General features: G+C 48.3%; 1 protein-coding gene across 5 annotated transcripts in view; it reads left to right on the top strand.

Annotated features, from left to right (window-relative positions):
• The window catches only part of LOC143281598 (alpha-(1,6)-fucosyltransferase-like), an 86,013-nt gene that overhangs the window by 12,377 nt on the left and 54,151 nt on the right, over positions 1-19,485 (top strand). For 2 of the 5 annotated variants that reach the window (XM_076586842.1, XM_076586838.1), the window contains exons 2-3: positions 3,677-3,743; positions 14,521-14,766. In XM_076586842.1, coding sequence (XP_076442957.1) covers positions 14,759-14,766 — 8 coding nt within the window. In that variant the 5' untranslated portion in view covers positions 3,677-3,743; positions 14,521-14,758. Of the gene's footprint in view, positions 1-3,676; positions 3,744-12,610; positions 12,713-12,987; positions 13,147-14,520; positions 14,767-19,485 lie in introns of those variants that run through there. The other 3 variants (XM_076586841.1, XM_076586840.1, XM_076586839.1) reach the window with 3 other exon arrangements.

Below are 19,485 nucleotides of genomic sequence, written 5' to 3'. Positions count from 1 at the left end.
GAGGTGACATACCTTCACTGACGCCCTGACCTGTAAGCCCTGTCTTATCTCAGTGAGGTGATAGCCCTTCAGTGACATCCTGACCTGTAAGCCCTGTCTTATCTCAGTGAGGTGACAGTCCTTCACTGACGTCCTGACCTGTAAGCTCTGTCTTATCTCAGTGAGGTGACAGCCCTTCACTGACATCCTGACCTGTAAGCTCTGTCTTATCTCAGTGAGATGACAACCCTTCACTGACATCCTGACCTGTAAGCTGTGTCTGATATCAGTGAGGTGACAGCCCTTCATTGACTTCCTCACCTGTAAGCCCTGTCTTATCTCAGTGAGGTGACAGTCCTTCACTGACATCCTGACCTGTAAGCTCTGTCTTATCTCAGTGAGGTGACAGCCCTTCACTGACGCCCTGACCTGTAAGCTCTGTCTTATCTCAGTGAGGTGACAGCCCTTCACTGACATCCTGACCTGTAAGCCCTGTCTTATCTCAGTGAGGTGACAGCCCTTCACTGACATCCTTGATCCTGACCTGTAAGACCTGTCTTATCTCAGTGAGGTGACAGCCCTTCACTGACATCCTGACCTGTAAGCTGTGTCTGATCTCAGTGAGGTGACAGCCCTTCACTGACATCCTGACCAGTAAGCTGTGTCTGATCTCAATGAGGTGACAGCCCTTCACTGACATCCTGACCTGTAAGCTCTGTCTTATCTCAGTAAGGTGACAGCCTTCACTGACATCCTGACCTGTATGCTGTGTCTGATCTCAGTGAGGTGACAGCCCTTCACTGACATCCTGACCTGAAAGATCTGTTTTATCTCAGTGAGGTGACAGCCCTTCAATGACATCCTGACCTGTAAGCTCTGTCTTATCTCAGTAAGGTGACAGCCTTCACTGACATCCTGACCTGTATGCTGTGTCTGATCTCAGTGAGGTGACAGCCCTTCACTGACATCCTGACCTGTAAGCTGTGTCTTATCTCTGTGAGGTGACAGCCCTTCACTGACATCCTGACCTGTAAGCTGTGTCTGATCTCAGTGAGGTGACAGCCCTTCACTGACATCCTGACCTGTAAGCTGTGTCTTATCTCAGTAAGGTGACAGCCCTTCACTGACATCCTAACCTGTAAGCTGTGTCTTATCTCAGAAAGGTGACAGCCCTTCACTGACATCCTGACCTGTAAGCTCTGTCTGATCTCAGTAAGGTGACAGCCCTTCACTGACATCCTGACCTGTAAGGTATGTCTGATCTCAATAAGGTGACAGCCCTTCACTGACATCCTAATCTGTAAGCTGTGTCTTATCTCAGAAAGGCGACAGCCCTTCACTGACATCCTAACCTGTAAGCTGTGTCTTATCTCAGAAAGGCGACAGCCCTTCACTGACATCCTAACCTGTAAGCTGTGTCTTATCTCAGAAAGTTGATAGCCCTTCACTGACATCCTGACCTGTAAGCTGTGTCTGATCTCAGTGAGGTGACAGCCCTTCACTGACATCCTGACCTGTAAGGTATGTCTGATCTCAATAAGGTGACAGCCCTTCACTGACATCCTAATCTGTAAGCTGTGTCTTATCTCAGAAAGGCGACAGCCCTTCACTGACATCCTAATCTGTAAGCTGTGTCTTATCTCAGAAAGGCGACAGCCCTTCACTGACATCCTAACCTGTAAGCTGTGTCTTATCTCAGAAAGTTGATAGCCCTTCACTGACACCCCGACCTGTAAGCTGTGTCTGATCTCAGTGAGGTGACAGCCCTTCACTGATGAATGTATTTGTCAGCAGCAGTCACTGGGTTAAAGAGATGCGAAAGTCAAAGCTTATTAAGTTAAGTGCTCAGAAACCCATAGCTTTCACCTTCAGATTTAAGTGTGATGTTAACTGAATCATTTCGTGAAGTGTGTACTTGAACATCCAATGAAAAAAATATACTTCATATTCAGTCGAGTTATTCACTGTAACCTTTTCATCTGCTGTGGCAGGTTCCTATGTAATTGAAAGGTTAAAGGAGACTTACAGTGGCCTGGTTGGTTGCTTTCTACGCATGCTCATTTTGATTCTGGCATGGCGGCCTCTTGTTGTGTAGAACTTGGCTTATCTGTCATGTGACCCATCTCATGTCGTTCTGGTCAGTGTAACAGAGCAGGTTTAGGGTTTGGGTCTTATGGACCTTTCAATCTGGGTTTTGGGTTGTATTGGGCAAGAGACCTTGCTCTCTTGCACACAGACACACACATGTGAGACACACAATACACACACACACACACATATACACACACACACAATACACACACACACACATACAAACACACACACACACACACATATACACACACTCACACTCACACACACACACAACACACAACACACACAATACACACACACAATACACACACACAACACACACACACACACACACACACACATATCAAAGCCTTCAACTGCATTAGCTTGGGGCCATTGACTGGTTGAATGGAGAGAGAGGGAGAGCCACTTAATGAGTTATGGGTTGTTGTGTTCAGTCCTGCCAGCTGCTGGCAGCAGCTTGCTTTGCCATGGTTTATGACTTGATGGTATATTTCCGGACATTTAATGTCCAGTCGCTTCACATGATATGGTTTTTGTAGGGGTTTGTAAAACCGTTACTCACTTCATCAGGGCTTCTGATTACACATAAATACTGTGCCCCTGACACCCTGAAAATGGAAATGATGCAGTGCTTGTTCATTCATCAGGGTCCCAGGAAGGTTCTAAATATTCATTTTTGAATGAAAACAATAAAAGAGTAAAAATCATGTGTATGGGATGGTCAGTCTGATGCAACGAACTTGAATGATAATGACTAGAAGGCATACTTGCCTCTCTCTCTCTCTGTGTGTGTGTGTGTGTGTGTGTGTGTGTGAACATTTGTTTGAGAGATAGTTTTCAAAATCTGTGGAGACATGCTATGGAGGCGAGTAGTGTGTGTGTGTGTGTGTGTGTGTGTGTGTGTGATCATTTGTTTGAGAGATAGTTTTCAAAATCTATGGAGACATGCTCTAGAGGCGAGTAGTGTGTGTGTGTGTGTGTGTGTGTGTGTGTGTGAACATTTGTTTGAGAGATAGTTTTCAAAATCTATGGAGACATGCTCAAGAGGTGATTAGTAAATGTTTGTTTTATTGAAATTTCAAAAGTGGATTTGGTAGAGAAAAATATATGTCAGATGCCTGATAATTACGTTATCAGCTTCTTCAGATTTCAAAGTAGTAATCATAAGCTGGAAATAGAAACAGGGAGACACTGACAAAGGCATACCACGAGAGTTAGGGCTTTGTAAGGCTTGTAACATGTCTGTGATTGGGGATGAGTTTCATTTTATAATGGAATGCCCCAATTATGATCAGTTATAGAAACATATGTTCCTAAAAAAATATTTGTCTCCAAAATTGTTTTTTTAATTTTTGTAATACGCTCAAAGGAGGCAAAAAAGTCATTTTAGCTGTAAGATGATTAGATTTGCAAATGCTGTCTAGCTACATTTTTGGAATTAAAAGACATCTGTGTTTTCTCAACTTTTATATGACACTGTTGTATATTTGGAAATGTTTGTTCTGGGCATGAAAACATTATTTTGCAGTAATCCTCCATACTCCAGTAGGAGTGAAAGGATAATTAAAACTTGAAACTTGAAACGTGTGTGTGTGTGCAGAGCAGTGCAGATTGGATCAGATGTGCAGCATCTGAATGACCCACTTAATGCAGCCTGGGTCTGCCAGGTAGAAAAGTTTCCAGAGTTTTTGACTTGTCACAAGCCCTATACATCACATGACCTGTCTTTAACGGACAGGTTGAGTGTATGATGAAAGATTTCAATAATTATGGACAACTCTGCCGTCCATTCATGCCATACATCCACCCCCATGTCATACATCTACCCCCATATCATACATCAAACCCCCATCACACCCCCATGTCACACATCTACCCCCATGTCATACATCTACCCAATGTCATACATCTTCCCCATGTCATACATCTACCCCCATGTCATACATCCACCCCCATCACACCCCCATGTCATACATCCACCCCCATGTCATACATCTACCCCCATCACACCCCCATGTCATACATCTACCCCATGTCATACATCCACCCCCATGTCATACATCCACCCCCATTTCACCCCCATGTCATACATCTACCCCCATGTCATACATCTACCCCCATCACACCCCCATGTCATACATCTACCCCCATTTCACCCCCATGTCATACATCTACCCCCATGTCATACATCTACCCCCATCACACCCCCATGTCATACATCTACCCCCATCACACCCCCATGTCATACATCCACCCCCATTTCACCCCCATGTCATACATCTACCCCCATGTCATACATCTACCCCCATCACACCCCCATGTCATACATCTACCCCATGTCATACATCCACCCCCATGTCATACATCTACCCCCATCACACCCCCATGTCATACATCTACCCCATGTCATACATCCACCCCCATGTCATACATCCACCCCCATTTCACCCCCATGTCATACATCTACCCCCATGTCATACATCTACCCCCATGTCATACATCTACCCCCATGTCATACATCTACCCCAGTGTCATACATCCACCCCCATGCCATACATTTACCCCCATCACACCCCCATGTCATACATCTACCCCCATGTCATACATCTACCCCCCCCCATGTCATACATCTACCCCCCCATGTCATACATCTACCCCCCATGTCATACATCCACCTCCCCATGTCATACATCCACCTCAATGTCATACATCTACCCCCCATGTCATACATCTACCCCCCCATGTCATACATCCACCTCCCCATGTCATACATCCACCTCCATGTCATACATCTACCCCCCCATGTCATACATCTACCCCCCATGTCACACATCTACCTCCCCATGTCATACATCCACCTCCATGTCATACATCTACCCCCCCATGTCATACATCTACCCCCCATGTCACACATCCACCTCCCCATGTCATACATCCACCTCCATGTCATACATCTACCCCCCCATGTCATACATCTACCCCCCATGTCACACATCTACCCCCCATGTCACACATCTACCTCCCCATGTCATACATCCACCTCCATGTCATACATCTACCCCCCCATGTCATACATCTACCCCCCCATGTCATACATCTACCTCCCATGTCACACATACCTCCCCATGTCATACATCCACCTCCATGTCATACATCTAACCCCCCATGTCATACATCTACCCCCATGTCATACATCTACCCCCCCATGTCATACATCTACCCCCATGTCATACATCTACCCCCCATGTCATACATCCACCTCCCCATGTCATACATCCACCTCCATGTCATACAAGGAAATAAGAGTTGTGGACAATGAGTGTCTCACCTGACTGCTGTGTCTATGAAGGCGTGTATGGCAGTGCTGGCTGCAGTCATGTTGTACTGTGCTGTGTTGTGTTGTGTTGTGCTGTGCTGTGTAGTGTTGTGTTGTGTTGTGTTGCGTTGTGTTGTGTTGCATTACATTGTGTTGTGTCGTCTTGCACTGTGTTGTGTTGTGTTACGTTGCATTGCATTGTATTGTATTCTATTCTATTAGTTATCGGTCACAACAGATTTCTCTGTTTGAAATTCGAGCTGCTCTCCCTGAGGAGTGCACATTGCCACAGAGCAGTGCTACCTTATATTCTTTATTCTTAATTTTTGTTGTTGTTGCTGTCTGTCTGCTAGTGTTTTACTATCAAAGAATTTTGCAAGGGGCAATCATTTGTGACATGGGTTCTTTTACGTGTGTTAAATGCATGCTGCACATGGGACTTTGGTTTATTGTCCCATCCGAAATACCAGCACCAACACAACCACTCAAGGTCTAGTGGAAGGGGGCGTGGTGGTAAAAATCCCGGTCCATACAAAGGACTCAAATTCTTGGACATAAGTTCCTATTCAGGTGCGCTACCTGTAAGCCTCCGCTCTGTATGTGACTAGTGTGTGGCAGTGCTGCCTACAGTCATTGTATTTGGCTTCAGAGGAGGACTTGGAAGACACACGTGCTCCATCCACCAGTACACAGTCACATGCTTTTTTTTTCTTTTTTTTTTTTACTGCAGTGTGCATCCTGTGTGGCTGGGAGGGTACAGGGACTGGGGGGGAGGGTACAGGGAGTGTGGGGGAGGAGTGGATACAGGGAGTATGTGGGGGGTGGGGGGAGGGTACAGGGAGAGGGGAGGGAAAAGGGAGTGTGTGTGCGGGGGGGGGGGTGGGGGGGGCGGGGCGGCGGGGGGTGGGGGAGGGAATAGGGAGTGTGGGGAAGGGAACAGGGATTGTGGGAGAGGAGAGGGTACAGGGAGTGTGGGAGAGGAGTGGATACAGGAGTGGGGGGCGGGAGGGAAAAGAGTGTGTGTGTGTGTGTGGGGGGGGGGGGGGTGGAGGGGGGGAGGGAATATGGAGTGTCGGAGAGGAGAAGGTACAGGGAGTGTGGGGGAAGGGGAGGGTATGGGGGGGGGGGAGTGTACAGGGAATGTGGGGGAGGAGCAGCGAACAGAAGGGAACAGATGTCCCACTTTTGGCATGGAGATGGGGGGAAAAGGCACATCATTGTATGGCATGGCTGTCTTAATATGAACATTACAGCTGTTGCATTTATGGCAGAGAAATGGGATGGGGAGTTGGGGGTGGGGGGTACAATGCCATCGCACAGTGCCAGCTTTTCTTTTCGCTGTCGTGAATATTGCATGAGGTGTGAAAGATAATAATGGATAGTGTCGTCATTACTAAGTCAGTTATTGATTTGTCTGCAATAATGTGCGTGTGTGAATAGAACAGAATATGGAATAGAATGGATTTTATTTGTTGTGAAACCTTAAGGTTTACAGGACAGAAGACATACACATATAAGTGTGTGTGTGTGTGTGTGTGTGCGTGCGTGCGTGCGTGCGTGTGTGTGCGTGCGCGCGCATGTATACATGTGTGTGTGTGTGTGTGTGTGTGCGTGTGCGCATATGTATGTCTCTGTGTGTGCGTGTGTTTTATCTTCAGTTTAACGTCTGTTCACTATAAGTGTTTTTAGACGGAAAGGAGTAAAGTAGTGGATAAAGGAAAGGGAGTGCATGTGAATATTAGTGTAAAAAAGTGTTCATGTTATGTATCAGAGGAAAGGTATATTATTATAAGAAAAAGTCTAAAGAGATGGTGGTGTGTATTGAATGAGGTGTCATGGAAGGGAGAATATGTATATGCATATCAACAAGTATTAACCTACAACAATGTAAATATAAATAACAACATTAATTATAATACATCAAAGGAGGATACCAACTGGACTGGAGTTTAAAATTTCTGAAAACATTCTGAGCAATGAATAATCATTCAAAATCTTTTCAGTGGCTAATGTAATATTGGAAGAAAAGTCATCAACTGCATCTTTTGGAATTAACGGTCATATGCTCGGACAATGAATGAGTAGATGGCTTACAGTTATTTGCTTACCGCATATACATTTTATATTTTTAGAAAATTTTGTACGAAAGGCATTTAAACGAATTCTATACATTAGACTTGTAATTTGTCTTGAATTTAGAAAATGTTTGGGACTAGCTGCATTCTTTGTGTTTACACAACAGTGGTAATATTAGGGGGGAGGAGTTGTTGTTCCCCCGCCACACCCCCCCACAACCCCCTCCATTAGATCAATATTACAGTATTAAAACAGATTGAATCAGATGAGATAAAATGAGAGTGGTCCCATTGATTTATTCGATATTTTACATCCTGCCAGTGGTGAATGTGTGTGGGAGGGGAGGGAACAGGGAGTGTAGGGGGAACAAATGAGTGTGGTGGAGGGGAGGGAATAGGGAGTGTTGGGAAGGGAACAGGGAGTGTGGGGGGAGGGGAGTGTACAGGGAGTGTGGGGGAGGAGTGGATACAGGGAGTGTGGAGGGGGGAAGGGAGTGTGTGTGTGGGGGGGTGGGGTTGGGGCGGTGGGAGGGGATAGGGAGTGGGGAGGAGGAGTGGATACAGGGAGTGTGGGGGGAGTAGTTTCAGGGAGTGTGGGGGAGGAGTGGATACAGGGAGTGTGTGTGTGTGTGGGGGGGGGAGGGTACAGGGAGTGTGGGGGAGGAGTGGATACAGGGAGTGTGTGTGGGGGAGGGTACAGGGAGTGTGTGTGGGGGAGGGTACAGGGAGTGTGTGTGGGGGAGGGTACAGGGAGTGTGGGGGAGGAGTGGATACAGGGAGTGTGTGTGGGGGGAGGTACAGGGAGTGTGGGGGAGGAGTGGATACAGGGAGTGTGTGTGGGGGAGGGTACAGGGAGTGGGGGGAGGAGTGGATACAGGGAGTGTGTGTGTGGGGAGGGTACAGAGAGTGTGGGGGAGGAGTGGATACAGGGAGTGTGTGTGGGGGGAGGGTAAAGGGAGTGTGGGGGAGGAGTGGATACAGGGAGTGTGTGTGGGGGGAGGGTACAGGGAGTGTGGAGGAGGAGTGGATACAGGGAGTGTGTGTGGGGGGAGGGTACAGGGAGTGTGGGGGAGGAGTGGATACAGGGAGTGTGTGTGGGGGGAGGGTACAGGGAGTGTGGGGGAGGAGTGGATCCAGGGGTGTGTGTGGGGGAGGGTACAGGGAGTGGGGAGGTAAAAGGGAGTGTGTGTGTTGGGGGGGGGGGGAGGAGGGGATACAGGAGTGGGGGGGGTGGGGGGAGGGAAAAGGGAGTGTGATGGGGGGGGGGGGGCGGGGTGAGGGAGGGAATAGGGAGTGTGGGAGAGGAGAAGGTACTGGGAGTGGGGGGGGAGGGGAGTGTACACGGAGTGGGGGGAGGGGAGGGTACAGGGAGTGGTTGGGGGCGTGGGGGGGGGGCAGAGGGAAAAGGGAGTGTGGAGGAGGGTACAGGGAGTGTTGGGGAGGGGAAGGGGGGGGGGGAGCCAGTGTGGAGGGAACAGGCAAGTGAGGCTATGCCATGAGCAACCAAGCGGCCAGGCCGGTAGCAGAGTGGAGACAGACCATTGCTGTGTTCGTACCACGCGTGCAGTCTATTCTCACCAACACTGGAGGCCTCCTAGGTCCCACAGCATGCAGTAAAAATGGGCTCTCTCTGCACGCCCTAATGACTTGTCGTCGGTCGTGCTGGTGGTGGTGTCGAAGGTACCCTCTCTTCCCCCTCCCCTCCTCACCCCTCTGTCTCCTGGGATGCTACCTCCGTCAGCCCATGTCACCTGAATTGGATGTCGGCGTGAAATCTTAATGCAGTTGTGTGGCCTACTTCCATTATTGGTTTCTGTTGAGAGAGAGAGAGACAGGGGAAAAAAACAACTCAAATACATTGTGTCTCTGATGCTGGAGATATAGCACACGTGTTTTGGTTTTTATATTTGCATTTATTCAATTGGGGTGCATGCTTGGCAGGGAGATTTGGACCTCATGCAGGGAGATTTGCAACACATGCAGGGAGATTTGGACCTCATGCCGGGAGATCTGCAACACATGCCGGGAAATTTGCAACATATGCAGGGAGATATGCAACATTTGCAGGGAGATTTAGACCTCACGCAGGGAGATTTGCAACACATGCAGGGAGATATGCAACATATGCAGGGAAATTTGGACCTCATGCAGGGAGATATGCAACATATGCAGGGAGATTTGGACCTCATCCCGAGAGATATGGACCTCATGCAGGGAGATTTTGCAACATATGCAGGGAGATTTGGACCTCATGCAGGCAGATTTGCAACATATGCAGGGAGATTTGGACCTCATGCAGGCAGATTTGGACCTCATGCCGGGAGATTTGCAACACATGCATGGAGATTTGCAACACATGCAGGGAGATTTGGACCTCATGCAGGGAGATATGCAACATATGCAGAGATTTGGACCTCATGCAGGGAGATTTGCAACACATGCAGGGAGATTTGCAACACATGCAGGGAGATTTGGACCTCATGCAGGGAGATTTGCAACATAAGCTGGGAGATATAGACCTCATGCAGGGAGATTTACAACATATGCAGGGAGATTTAGACCTCATGCTGGGAAATTTGTGGCACATGCAGGGAGATTTGGACCTCATGCAGGGAAATTTGGACCTCATGCAGGGAGATATGCAACATATGCAGGGAGATTTAGACCTCATGCTGGGAAATTTGTGGCACATGCAGGGAGATTTGGACCTCATGCAGGGAAATTTGGACCTCATGCAGGGAGATATGCAACATATGCAGGGAGATTTGGACCTCATGCAGGGAGAGTTGCAACACATGCAGGGAGATTTGGACCTCATGCAGGGAGATTTGCAACACATGCAGGGAGATTTGCAACATATGCAGGGAGATTTGCAACACATGCAGGGAGATTTGGATCTCATGCAGGGAGATTTGCAACACATGCAGGGAGATTTGGACCTCATGCAGGGAGATATGCAACATGCAGGGAGATTTAAGCCTCATGCAGGAAGATTTGGACCACATGCAGGGAGATTTGGACCTCATGCCGGGAGATTTGGACCTCATTCAGGGAGATTTGCAACACATGCAGGGAGATTTGGACCTCATGCAGGGAGATTTACAACATATGCAGGGAGATTTGGACCTCATGCAGGGAGATATGCAACATGCAGGGAGATTTGGACCTCATGCAGGAAGATTTGGACCGCATGCAGGGAGATTTGGATCTCATGCCGGGAGATTTGGACCTCATTCAGGGAGATTTGCAACATATGCAGGGAGATTTGGACCTCATGCAGGGAGAAATGCAACACATGCAGGGAAATTTGGACCTCATGCAGGCAGATTTGCAACATATGCAGGGAGATTTGGACCTCATGCTGGGAGATTTACAACACATGCAGGGAGATTTGCAACACATGCAGGGAGATTTGGACCTCATGCAGGGAGAAATGCAACATATGCAGGGAGATTTTGACCTCATGCAGGGAGAAATGCAACATATACAGGGAGATTTGGACCTCATACAGGGAGAAATGCAACATATGCGGGGAGATTTGGACCTCATGCAGGGGAATTTGGACCTAATGCAGGGAGATATGCAACATATGCAGGGAGATTTGGACCTCATGCAGGCGGATTTGGACCTCATGCAGGGAGATTTGGACCTCATGCCGGGAAATTTGCAACACATGCAGGGAGATTTGGACCTCATGCAGGGAGATTTGGACCTCATGCCGGGAAATTTGCAACACATGCAGGGAGATTTGGACCTCATGCCGGGAAATTTGTAACATGCAGGGAGATTTGGACCTCATGCCGGGAAATTTGCAACACATGCAGGGAGATTTGGACCTCATGCCGGGAAATTTGCAACACACGCAGGGAGATTTGAACCTCATGCAGGGGGATTTGGACCTCATGCAGGAAGATTTGTAACGTGTAGGGAGGGTTGTAATTTATGCAGGGGGATTTGGATCTTTGTTAAATGTAAAAGCACACAACGGAAAGTACACACTATGATTGTGCACGAAGGTTTAGAACTTAGGAGATATGATGTATATTTGACAGCTGTTGGGAAATTTGAAATATTGGAGATTTGGGGAAAAGAAACATCGGCCATGTGATATGAGCTGTCAATATATTGGAAAAATCGTCGAGGGAATTGAAAAACATAGAATAACAGGAAACGATGTGGAACTATTTTATACAGGTACTTGTTAGTACGTGCAGGACAAAGTTTAGAACATACAGCTTTTGAACGTTTGTGAGGGGAAAGTGAAACAGCAAGGCGGAGACTTTGGGACGAATGTCAGAACTGGAACATGTGTCGGAAGATTTAAGAAACAATCATTTTAAAACATTCATTTCAGGGGCTGCCCATCGCTCTGTGATAGGGCTAAACACGACAACATCTAACAGAGGAAGGGAAAACAGACCAAAAAAAAAAAAAAAATCAGCACAAGTTTGTCCCCACATGTGAATGTCGAGACAAGCGCTGATGATGACCAATTACCGTTGAACGATGACGGGTAATTTCGCCGAGAGGGGCGGGGATGGGGGCTGGAAAAGTGGAAGGGGGGTTGGGTGGGGGTGTTTGATGGCTGGTGTGGGTGTACACCTTTGCAGGCCAACCTGTCATTGCTTGTGAGGCCGATTGGGGAACAGCACTGGAGCTGATAGTCTGTAAGTAGAATGCCACTGTGGAGGAAAAACCTACACAAACCATTTACCGACACAACCAGTACTTCACTCGCTCAGTTTACCAAAACCTGTCATCGCTCGCCTGCGCAGTTGATCAGAAAGTCCAAACTCTCACTATTATGTGCTTATCTGGACGCGTTAATAGTGTTGGGGATGTTTTTGGTTATGGGTGTTACAAGAGGAAGCCTTCCGGGGAGAAGGAAGAAAACAACACTTCCCTGTTCTTCATAGAACCAAATTTACAACATTGGGAATCTTTACCAACTAAAATTGATGACATGTTCCACGCAGTTTTCCTTCACTGGGTAAAACAACAACAAAACTACACCCAGCTGGACATTAAACGCATAAGGAAGACCAGGATTGGTGCAGCGCGCAAGATTGGAAGGGAACTTGCGTGTGATGCAACGGCGTTGTGGTGTGCGCTTGCAGTTCGTCGCCACGAAGTGCGAGAGAGGGGAAGGAACAGCAAGCAGGCAGGCGACAGAGTGTGAAAGTGCGATCCATTCAGTGTTTGTGGTGGTCGCTGCTTCTGTTCCAACAGCGTTGGTTTGTAGAGGGTGAGAGTGAGTCGGGACCGGCTTAGAGTATGACCTTCGAGGGCTAAGCTTGGAGTGTGAAACTGAAAGCGCGTTCCTTGTGTGTGTAGCCGCAGATTCTAACAGTGTTGTTGGTTCGTAGTGGGGAGGGCACTGGGTCGGGAGCGTGAGAGTTGAGTGTGAAACTGAAAGTGCATTGTGTGTGTGTGTGTGTGTGTGTGTGTTTGTGCCCATTCCGAACATCGCTGGTTCGCAGAGCAGAGAGCGACGAAGCGGAGTGACAGTAGAGTTTGGGACCAGCTTGCCAGGGTCTGTCTCGGTACCACTGCTTCGGTCCGTAGTTTGGGGGACTGCCACGTGCATGGTGTGGTGTCTGCTGTGGTGTGGTGTGGTGTGGTGTCTGCTGTGGTGTGGGAACGCCTGTTTGAAGACGATCCATCCCGGGCTCGGAAGAGGTGCATGGCCCAGCTTGGCTTGGACACTTTCATATGCAGTTTATGTTTCAGGGGGGTGTTAGAGGGTGCGGACTGATAGATTATCTCTCTGTCTCTCTGTCTCACTGCACCACTTCAGCAAAAACAAAACAAAACAAACAAACAAAAAACAAAAACACAAAAAACAACAAAAAACAAAAACAAACAAAACAAAACAAAACAAAACAAAACGAAAGCACAACACAAAACAAAAAACCCCAAAAGAAATAAAAAGGATCGACTGCCCGACGTACACACAGAGCCAACGCACTGATCAGGACTTGCAGCCCGTTTCCTAGCATTTGATGTGCAAGGCGTCATGGTTGGTTCGTGATAGGGAATGGTTTCGTCGTACAGGGCTTCCTTCATCAGTCTCTGCCCGTGTAGTTTTTCTCCCTCACGTTCCAGCACTGCACACGTCAACGCACATGTTCTTGTGTGTACGTGTACATACACGTCTGTGCGCACAGACGCACACACTTGCACACACGTGGATACAGACATGTACGCATGCGCCAACACATAGACCATGGCATGCACACACACGCATGCATGCACCCACGTGCATGCACATAAATGCACACACACACACACACACACACGCACGCACGCACGCACGCACACATACTAACAGTATACTAACAGAATATGCACGATTTTGCATATTGATTCATTGCCATAGATTTTACACATTGATTGAGACAGGGAACACAGTCGTTTGAAAAAAAAATCTTCTTGTCCTCAGGACAACTATATCTATCCCTGGTCACCATCTTGTGCATCACCATCACTACCTCACCACCGACCATCAATGTGTCACCATAACCGCCACCTGTTTTGGGGATGTGTGAATCGAATCGAATAGAATGGATTAGAAGAATGTTTTAATGTCACGGAACGTTAAGGTTTGTAAGACACAAAAGAATATATATATATATATATATATATATATATATTTGTCTGTCTGTCTGTCTGTCTGTCTCTCTCTCTCTCTCTCTCTCTCTCTCTCTCTCTCTCTCTCTCTCTCTCTCTGTCCTTCTATCTATCTGTATCCTTTTTTTTGCGCATATCATGAAATCCTAAAGTTATAAACATAATGATTATATCAATATATATATATATCTGTATATGTGTGTGTGTGTGTGTGTGTGTGTGTGTGTGTGTGTGTGTGTGTGTGTGTGTGTTATAGAGAGAAACTGCTACTGTGTCATAAACAAATTTCGCCATCCTTGATTATAACATTTTGTAACATTAACTCGCTAGGTATGGCATGTGTCTTTTAACAATGTTTCTTTCAATTTCATACTATGTGTGTGTGTGTGTGTGTGTGTGTGTGTGTGTGTGTGTGTTTGACAGGGGTTATACACTGGAGTTGGACACTGAGTGATCAAGTGTCAGCCAGTCTTCAACAAAGAGAGCCCCCGCCACCCCCACCTCTCAACCATTCTCTGCCACCCCCACCCCCCTCCCGGTCATGCTGACTTGTGGTGCCGGATGCCCCAGTGACCTCCCCTGCCCCTGCTGACCGCCACACACCACAGGCCTTACCTCCCTTACCGCTTCCACCGTCACCTGCCTTCCTCCCTGCCGCTTGATGCACAGGTCAGTGTGTGTGTCGTCTGTTCCGTCCTGTGTCATAGTGTGGCAGTGACAGGTTGTCTGACTTGATGCACAGGTCAGTGTGTGTGTCGTCTGTTCCGTCCTGTGTCTGATAGTGTGGCAGTGACAGGTTGTCTGACTTGATGCACAGGTCAGTGTGTGTGTCGTCTGTTCCGTCCTGTGTCATAGTGTGGCAGTGACAGGTTGTCTGACTTGATGCACAGGTCAGTGTGTGTGTCGTCTGTTCCGTCCTCTGTCTGATAGTGTGGCAGTGACAGGTTGTCTGACTTGATGCACAGGTCAGTGTGTGTGTCGTCTGTTCCGTCCTGTGTCTGATAGTGTGGCAGTGACAGGTTGTCTGACTTGATGCACAGGTCAGTGTGTGTGTCGTCTGTTTCGTCCTGTGTCTCATAGTGTGGCAGTGACAGGTTGTCTGACTTGATGCACAGGTCAGTGTGTGTGTCGTCTGTTCCGTCCTGTGTCTGATAGTGTGGCAGTGACAGGTTGTTTGACTTGATGCACAGGTCAGTGTGTGTGTCGTCTGTTCCGTCCTCTGTCTGATAGTGTGACAGTGACAGGTTGTCTGACTTGATGCACAGGTCAGTGTGTGTGTCGTCTGTTCAGTCCTCTGTTTCATAGTGTGGCAGTGACAGGTTGTCTGACTTGATGCACAGGTCAGTGTGTGTCGTCTGTTCCGTCCTCTGTCTCATAGTGTGACAGTGACAGGTTGTCTGACTTGATGCACAGGTCAGTGTGTGTGTCGTCTGTTCCGTCCTCTGTCTCATAGTGTGACAGTGACAGGTTGTCTGACTTGATGCACAGGTCAGTGTGTGTGTCGTCTGTTCCGTACTCTGTCTCATAGTGTGGCAGTGACAGGTTGTCTGACTTGATGCACAGGTCAGTGTGTGTGTCGTCTGTTCCGTCCTCTGTCTCATAGTGTGGCAGTGACAGGTTGTCTGACGTGATGCACAGGTCAGTGTGTGTGTCGTCTGTTCCGTCCTGTGTCTCATAGTGTGGCAGTGACAGGTTGTCGGACATGATGCACAGGTCAGTGTGTGTGTCATCTGTTCCGTCCTCTGTCTGATAGTGTGGCAGTGACAGGTTGTCTGACTTGATGCACAGATCAGTGTGTGTGTCTGTTCCGTCCTCTGTCTGATAGTGTGGCAGTGACAGGTTGTCTGACTTGATGCACAGGTCAGTGTGTGTGTCGTCTGTTTCGTCCTGTGTCTGATAGTGTGGCAGTGACAGGTTGTCTGACTTGATGCACAGGTCAGTGTGTGTGTCGTCTGTTCCGTCCTCTGTTTGATAGTGTGGCAGTGACAGGTTGTCTGACTTGATGCACAGGTCAGTGTGTGTGCCGTCTGTTCCGTCCTCTGTCTGATAGTGTGGCAGTGACAGGTTGTCTGACTTGATGCACAGGTCAGTGTGTGTGTCATCTGTTCCATTCTCTGTCTGATAGTGTGGCAGTGACAGGTTGTCTGACTTGATGCACAGGTCAGTGTGTGTGTCGTCTGTTCCGTCCTGTGTCTGATAGTGTGGCAGTGACAGGTTGTCTGACTTGATGCACAGGTCAGTGTGTGTGTCGTCTGTTCCGTCGTCCTCTGTCTGATAGTGTGGCAGTGACAGGTTGTCTGACTTGATGCACAGGTCAGTGTGTGTGTCGTCTGTTCCGTCCTCTGTCTGATAGTGTGGCAGTGACAGGTTGTCTGACTTGATGCACAGGTCAGTGTGTGTGTCGTCTGTTCAGTCCTCTGTTTCATAGTGTGGCAGTGACAGGTTGTCTGACTTGAGCGGACGCTGGACACTCCTGCCCTGTCAGATAAATGGAGCCTGTAACTAAGCCTTGGTCAGCAGTCCATCCAAGAGAAAGGAAGACTGTTGATTTCAAACCTCCGCTGCTTTGTGGCCTTTCCCTTTCAAGAGAAAGGCTTGGGGAGTGGAGTAAGCACTTGAGGATCCCCAAGTGCCACGTGGGAAAGAGACTGTTCTGTAAGACTACACCCACACCACATCGCCCGGGCTTGCATCCAGCGACACATCACTCACCTTGTACCTAATCTCTGCGCAAATCTATCTGTCTATCTATCTATCTATCTATCTGTCTGTCTGTCTGTCTGTCTGTCTATCTGCCTGCCTGCCTGTCTATCTGTCTGTCGGTCTATGTATCTATTCAAGAGAGAGAGAGAGTGTGTGTGTGTCTGTGTGTTTGCTCAAGTGGCAGTTGTCTTTGCCCTGTGATCGGTTTGTGAAGTGTTATAAGACATTGAGCCTCGGTAACAGAGTGCCATTAATGTCAGCCTCTGTGTGTGTGTGTGTGTGCGTGTGCGTGCGCGTGCATGCGTGCGCGCGCACGTGTGTGTGTGTGCGTGTGCGCGCGTCTCTCTGCGATGTTTATGTTTTTTTTTCTTATGCATTTTAATACCATGCTTGTGCCTCTGTGCGTGTGTGTGCGTGCGTGTGTGTGTGTGTGTGTGTGTGTGTGTGTGTGTGTGTGTGTGTGTGTAGTGCAGACCCTGTTCAGGGCTGGGACTGGATGGAAGGATGGAAAAAAAAAAGCATGTTTGTTATCCTCAAAAATGATGAAATTGTCTTGTCTTCTCTCTCTCTCTCTCTCTCTCTCTCTCTCTCTCTCTCTCTCTCTCTCTCTCTGCCTTGCTTCGTTTCCAGTCATTTTCATGGGACAGACTGGGAGGTATGCACAGATTTGGTGATGTCAGGAGGGAGGAGGGAAATGCACGCGCGCGCATATAGAGAGAGAGAAAGAGAGACAGAGACAGAGAGAATGTGTGTCTACGAAGGAATACACTGAACACTTAACACTGAAATGTTTAATATAATTAGTTGAAAAGCTCTGGTGACGTAGTAGGTACAAATCAGAACAAAATGGTGCAAAATAGATGAACTGGAACACAAAATGAAGAACAACAACAACACAAAAAAAGAGGAAAAAAGAAAAAGAAAACAAAATTGAAACAATATAAACAAATAAGAGATTTGCGACACTTTGGTACTTTGTCATTAGCATAAAAGTACATGTGACAGGGGGGTAGTATGCCTTTTTACAATGCATTTTACAACTGATCTAATATGCCATGGGTACCTGCCGGTTTCGCCATACATTATAGTGTTTAATGAGTGTAATGGGACACCAAGAAAGCGTTTCATTGCAAATGTATGTCAGTAGGAGAGAGAGAGAGAGAGAGAGAGTCTACGAAGGAATGCTACAAGATGTAGATTCGAAGAGAGAGAGAGAGAGAGATAGGAGGAGAGAGAGAGAGAGAGAGTTAAGTAGACAGGATGATGGATGATGCTCCCGCTGGTGCTGTTGTTTCTTCCTGGTGAGGTAAGGTGGGGTGTGGTGTGGTAAGGTGGGGGTCGGGAGTGGCCTGTCCATCTGGTGGCCTCCCCCCCCCCCCCTTTGGCCTGTGGCAGCAGATCAATTGGGGCAACGGGGGTGTGTGTGGTGGTGGTGTGCGAAGAGGGGAGGGAGGGGACATGACTCCTGCCGGACCTCTCCTCCCCCCCCCCCCATCACTCTTGCTGCAAGGATTTATTAAGCCATGATTCCAGGCACACACACATCGTACCAAGCTTGCTGCTTGGCAGCAGACTTAAAAGCTGTGCCGAGTGTTCATTGCAGTGGATTGGTGTGACAGTTTTACAGGGTTCATAGGCAGGCCAGGTTCAGTTTCTGTTTCTCAAGGAGGCGTCACTATGTTCGGACAAATCCATATACGCTGCACCCCATATGCTTAGCAGATGCCTGATTAGCAGCCAAAGCCAATGCGCCTAATCAGGCCTTGAGTGCATCCGCATGGTTTGAGTAAGATTAGAGTAAACCCCCCTTTCCCAAGGCCACAAACCCACGCCAAAACAGCGCTTGGAACCTTGATCACTGGTGGACAGTGGGTCAGAAGTCCGCACTACCAACGGTGAAGAAGGCGGCGCGGCAGAAACTGTCAGGCGTTGGACTTGAAGTCCAGTGTTCTCCAGTGACCAGGGTTCGAGGCCCCGTTTCGGCATGGTGTTGTGTCCTTGGGGAAGGCACTTTACTCCGATTTCCCTCACTCCACCCAGGTGTGAATGGGTACCTGGCTTCCTCACTCCACCCAGGTGTGAATGGGTACCTGGCTTCCTCAATCCACCCAGGTGTGAATGGGTACCTGGCTTCCTCACTCTACCCAAGTGTGAATGGGTACCTGGCTTCCTCACTCTACCCAAGTGTGAATGGGTACCTGGCTTCCTCACTCCACCCAGGTGTGAATGGGTACCAGGCTTCCTCAATCCACCCAGGTGTGAATGGGTACCTGGCTTCCTCACTCTACCCAATGTGAATGTGTACCTGGCTTCCTCACTCCACCCAGGTGTGAATGGGTACCTGGCTTCCTCACTCCACCCAGGTGTGAATGGGTACCTGGCTTCCTCAATCCACCCAGGTGTGAATGGGTACCTGGCTTCCTCAATCCACCCAAGTGTGAATGGGTACCTGGCTTCCTCAATCCACCCAGGTGTGAATGGGTACCTGGCTTCCGTTCGTGGAGGTCAAAACACCGGAAGGAGAGGATTGGGCCCCGCCTTTCAGTGCCGAGCCCTGGACACTGGGTATAGCTCACAGCGCTGATGACGGCAAAAGGCTATGGGGCCTTTAACACAGGTTCTTGTCAGGGTGCTCGGTAAGCTGATCCGTAGGAGAGCTATTGAGATGATGTGTGTGAGTGATGT

This window comes from Babylonia areolata, chromosome 4 (genome assembly GCF_041734735.1).
Source record: "Babylonia areolata isolate BAREFJ2019XMU chromosome 4, ASM4173473v1, whole genome shotgun sequence".
Classification (NCBI taxonomy): Eukaryota; Metazoa; Mollusca; class Gastropoda; order Neogastropoda; family Buccinidae; genus Babylonia; species Babylonia areolata.
This window is presented reverse-complemented; position numbering and strand designations above follow the sequence as displayed.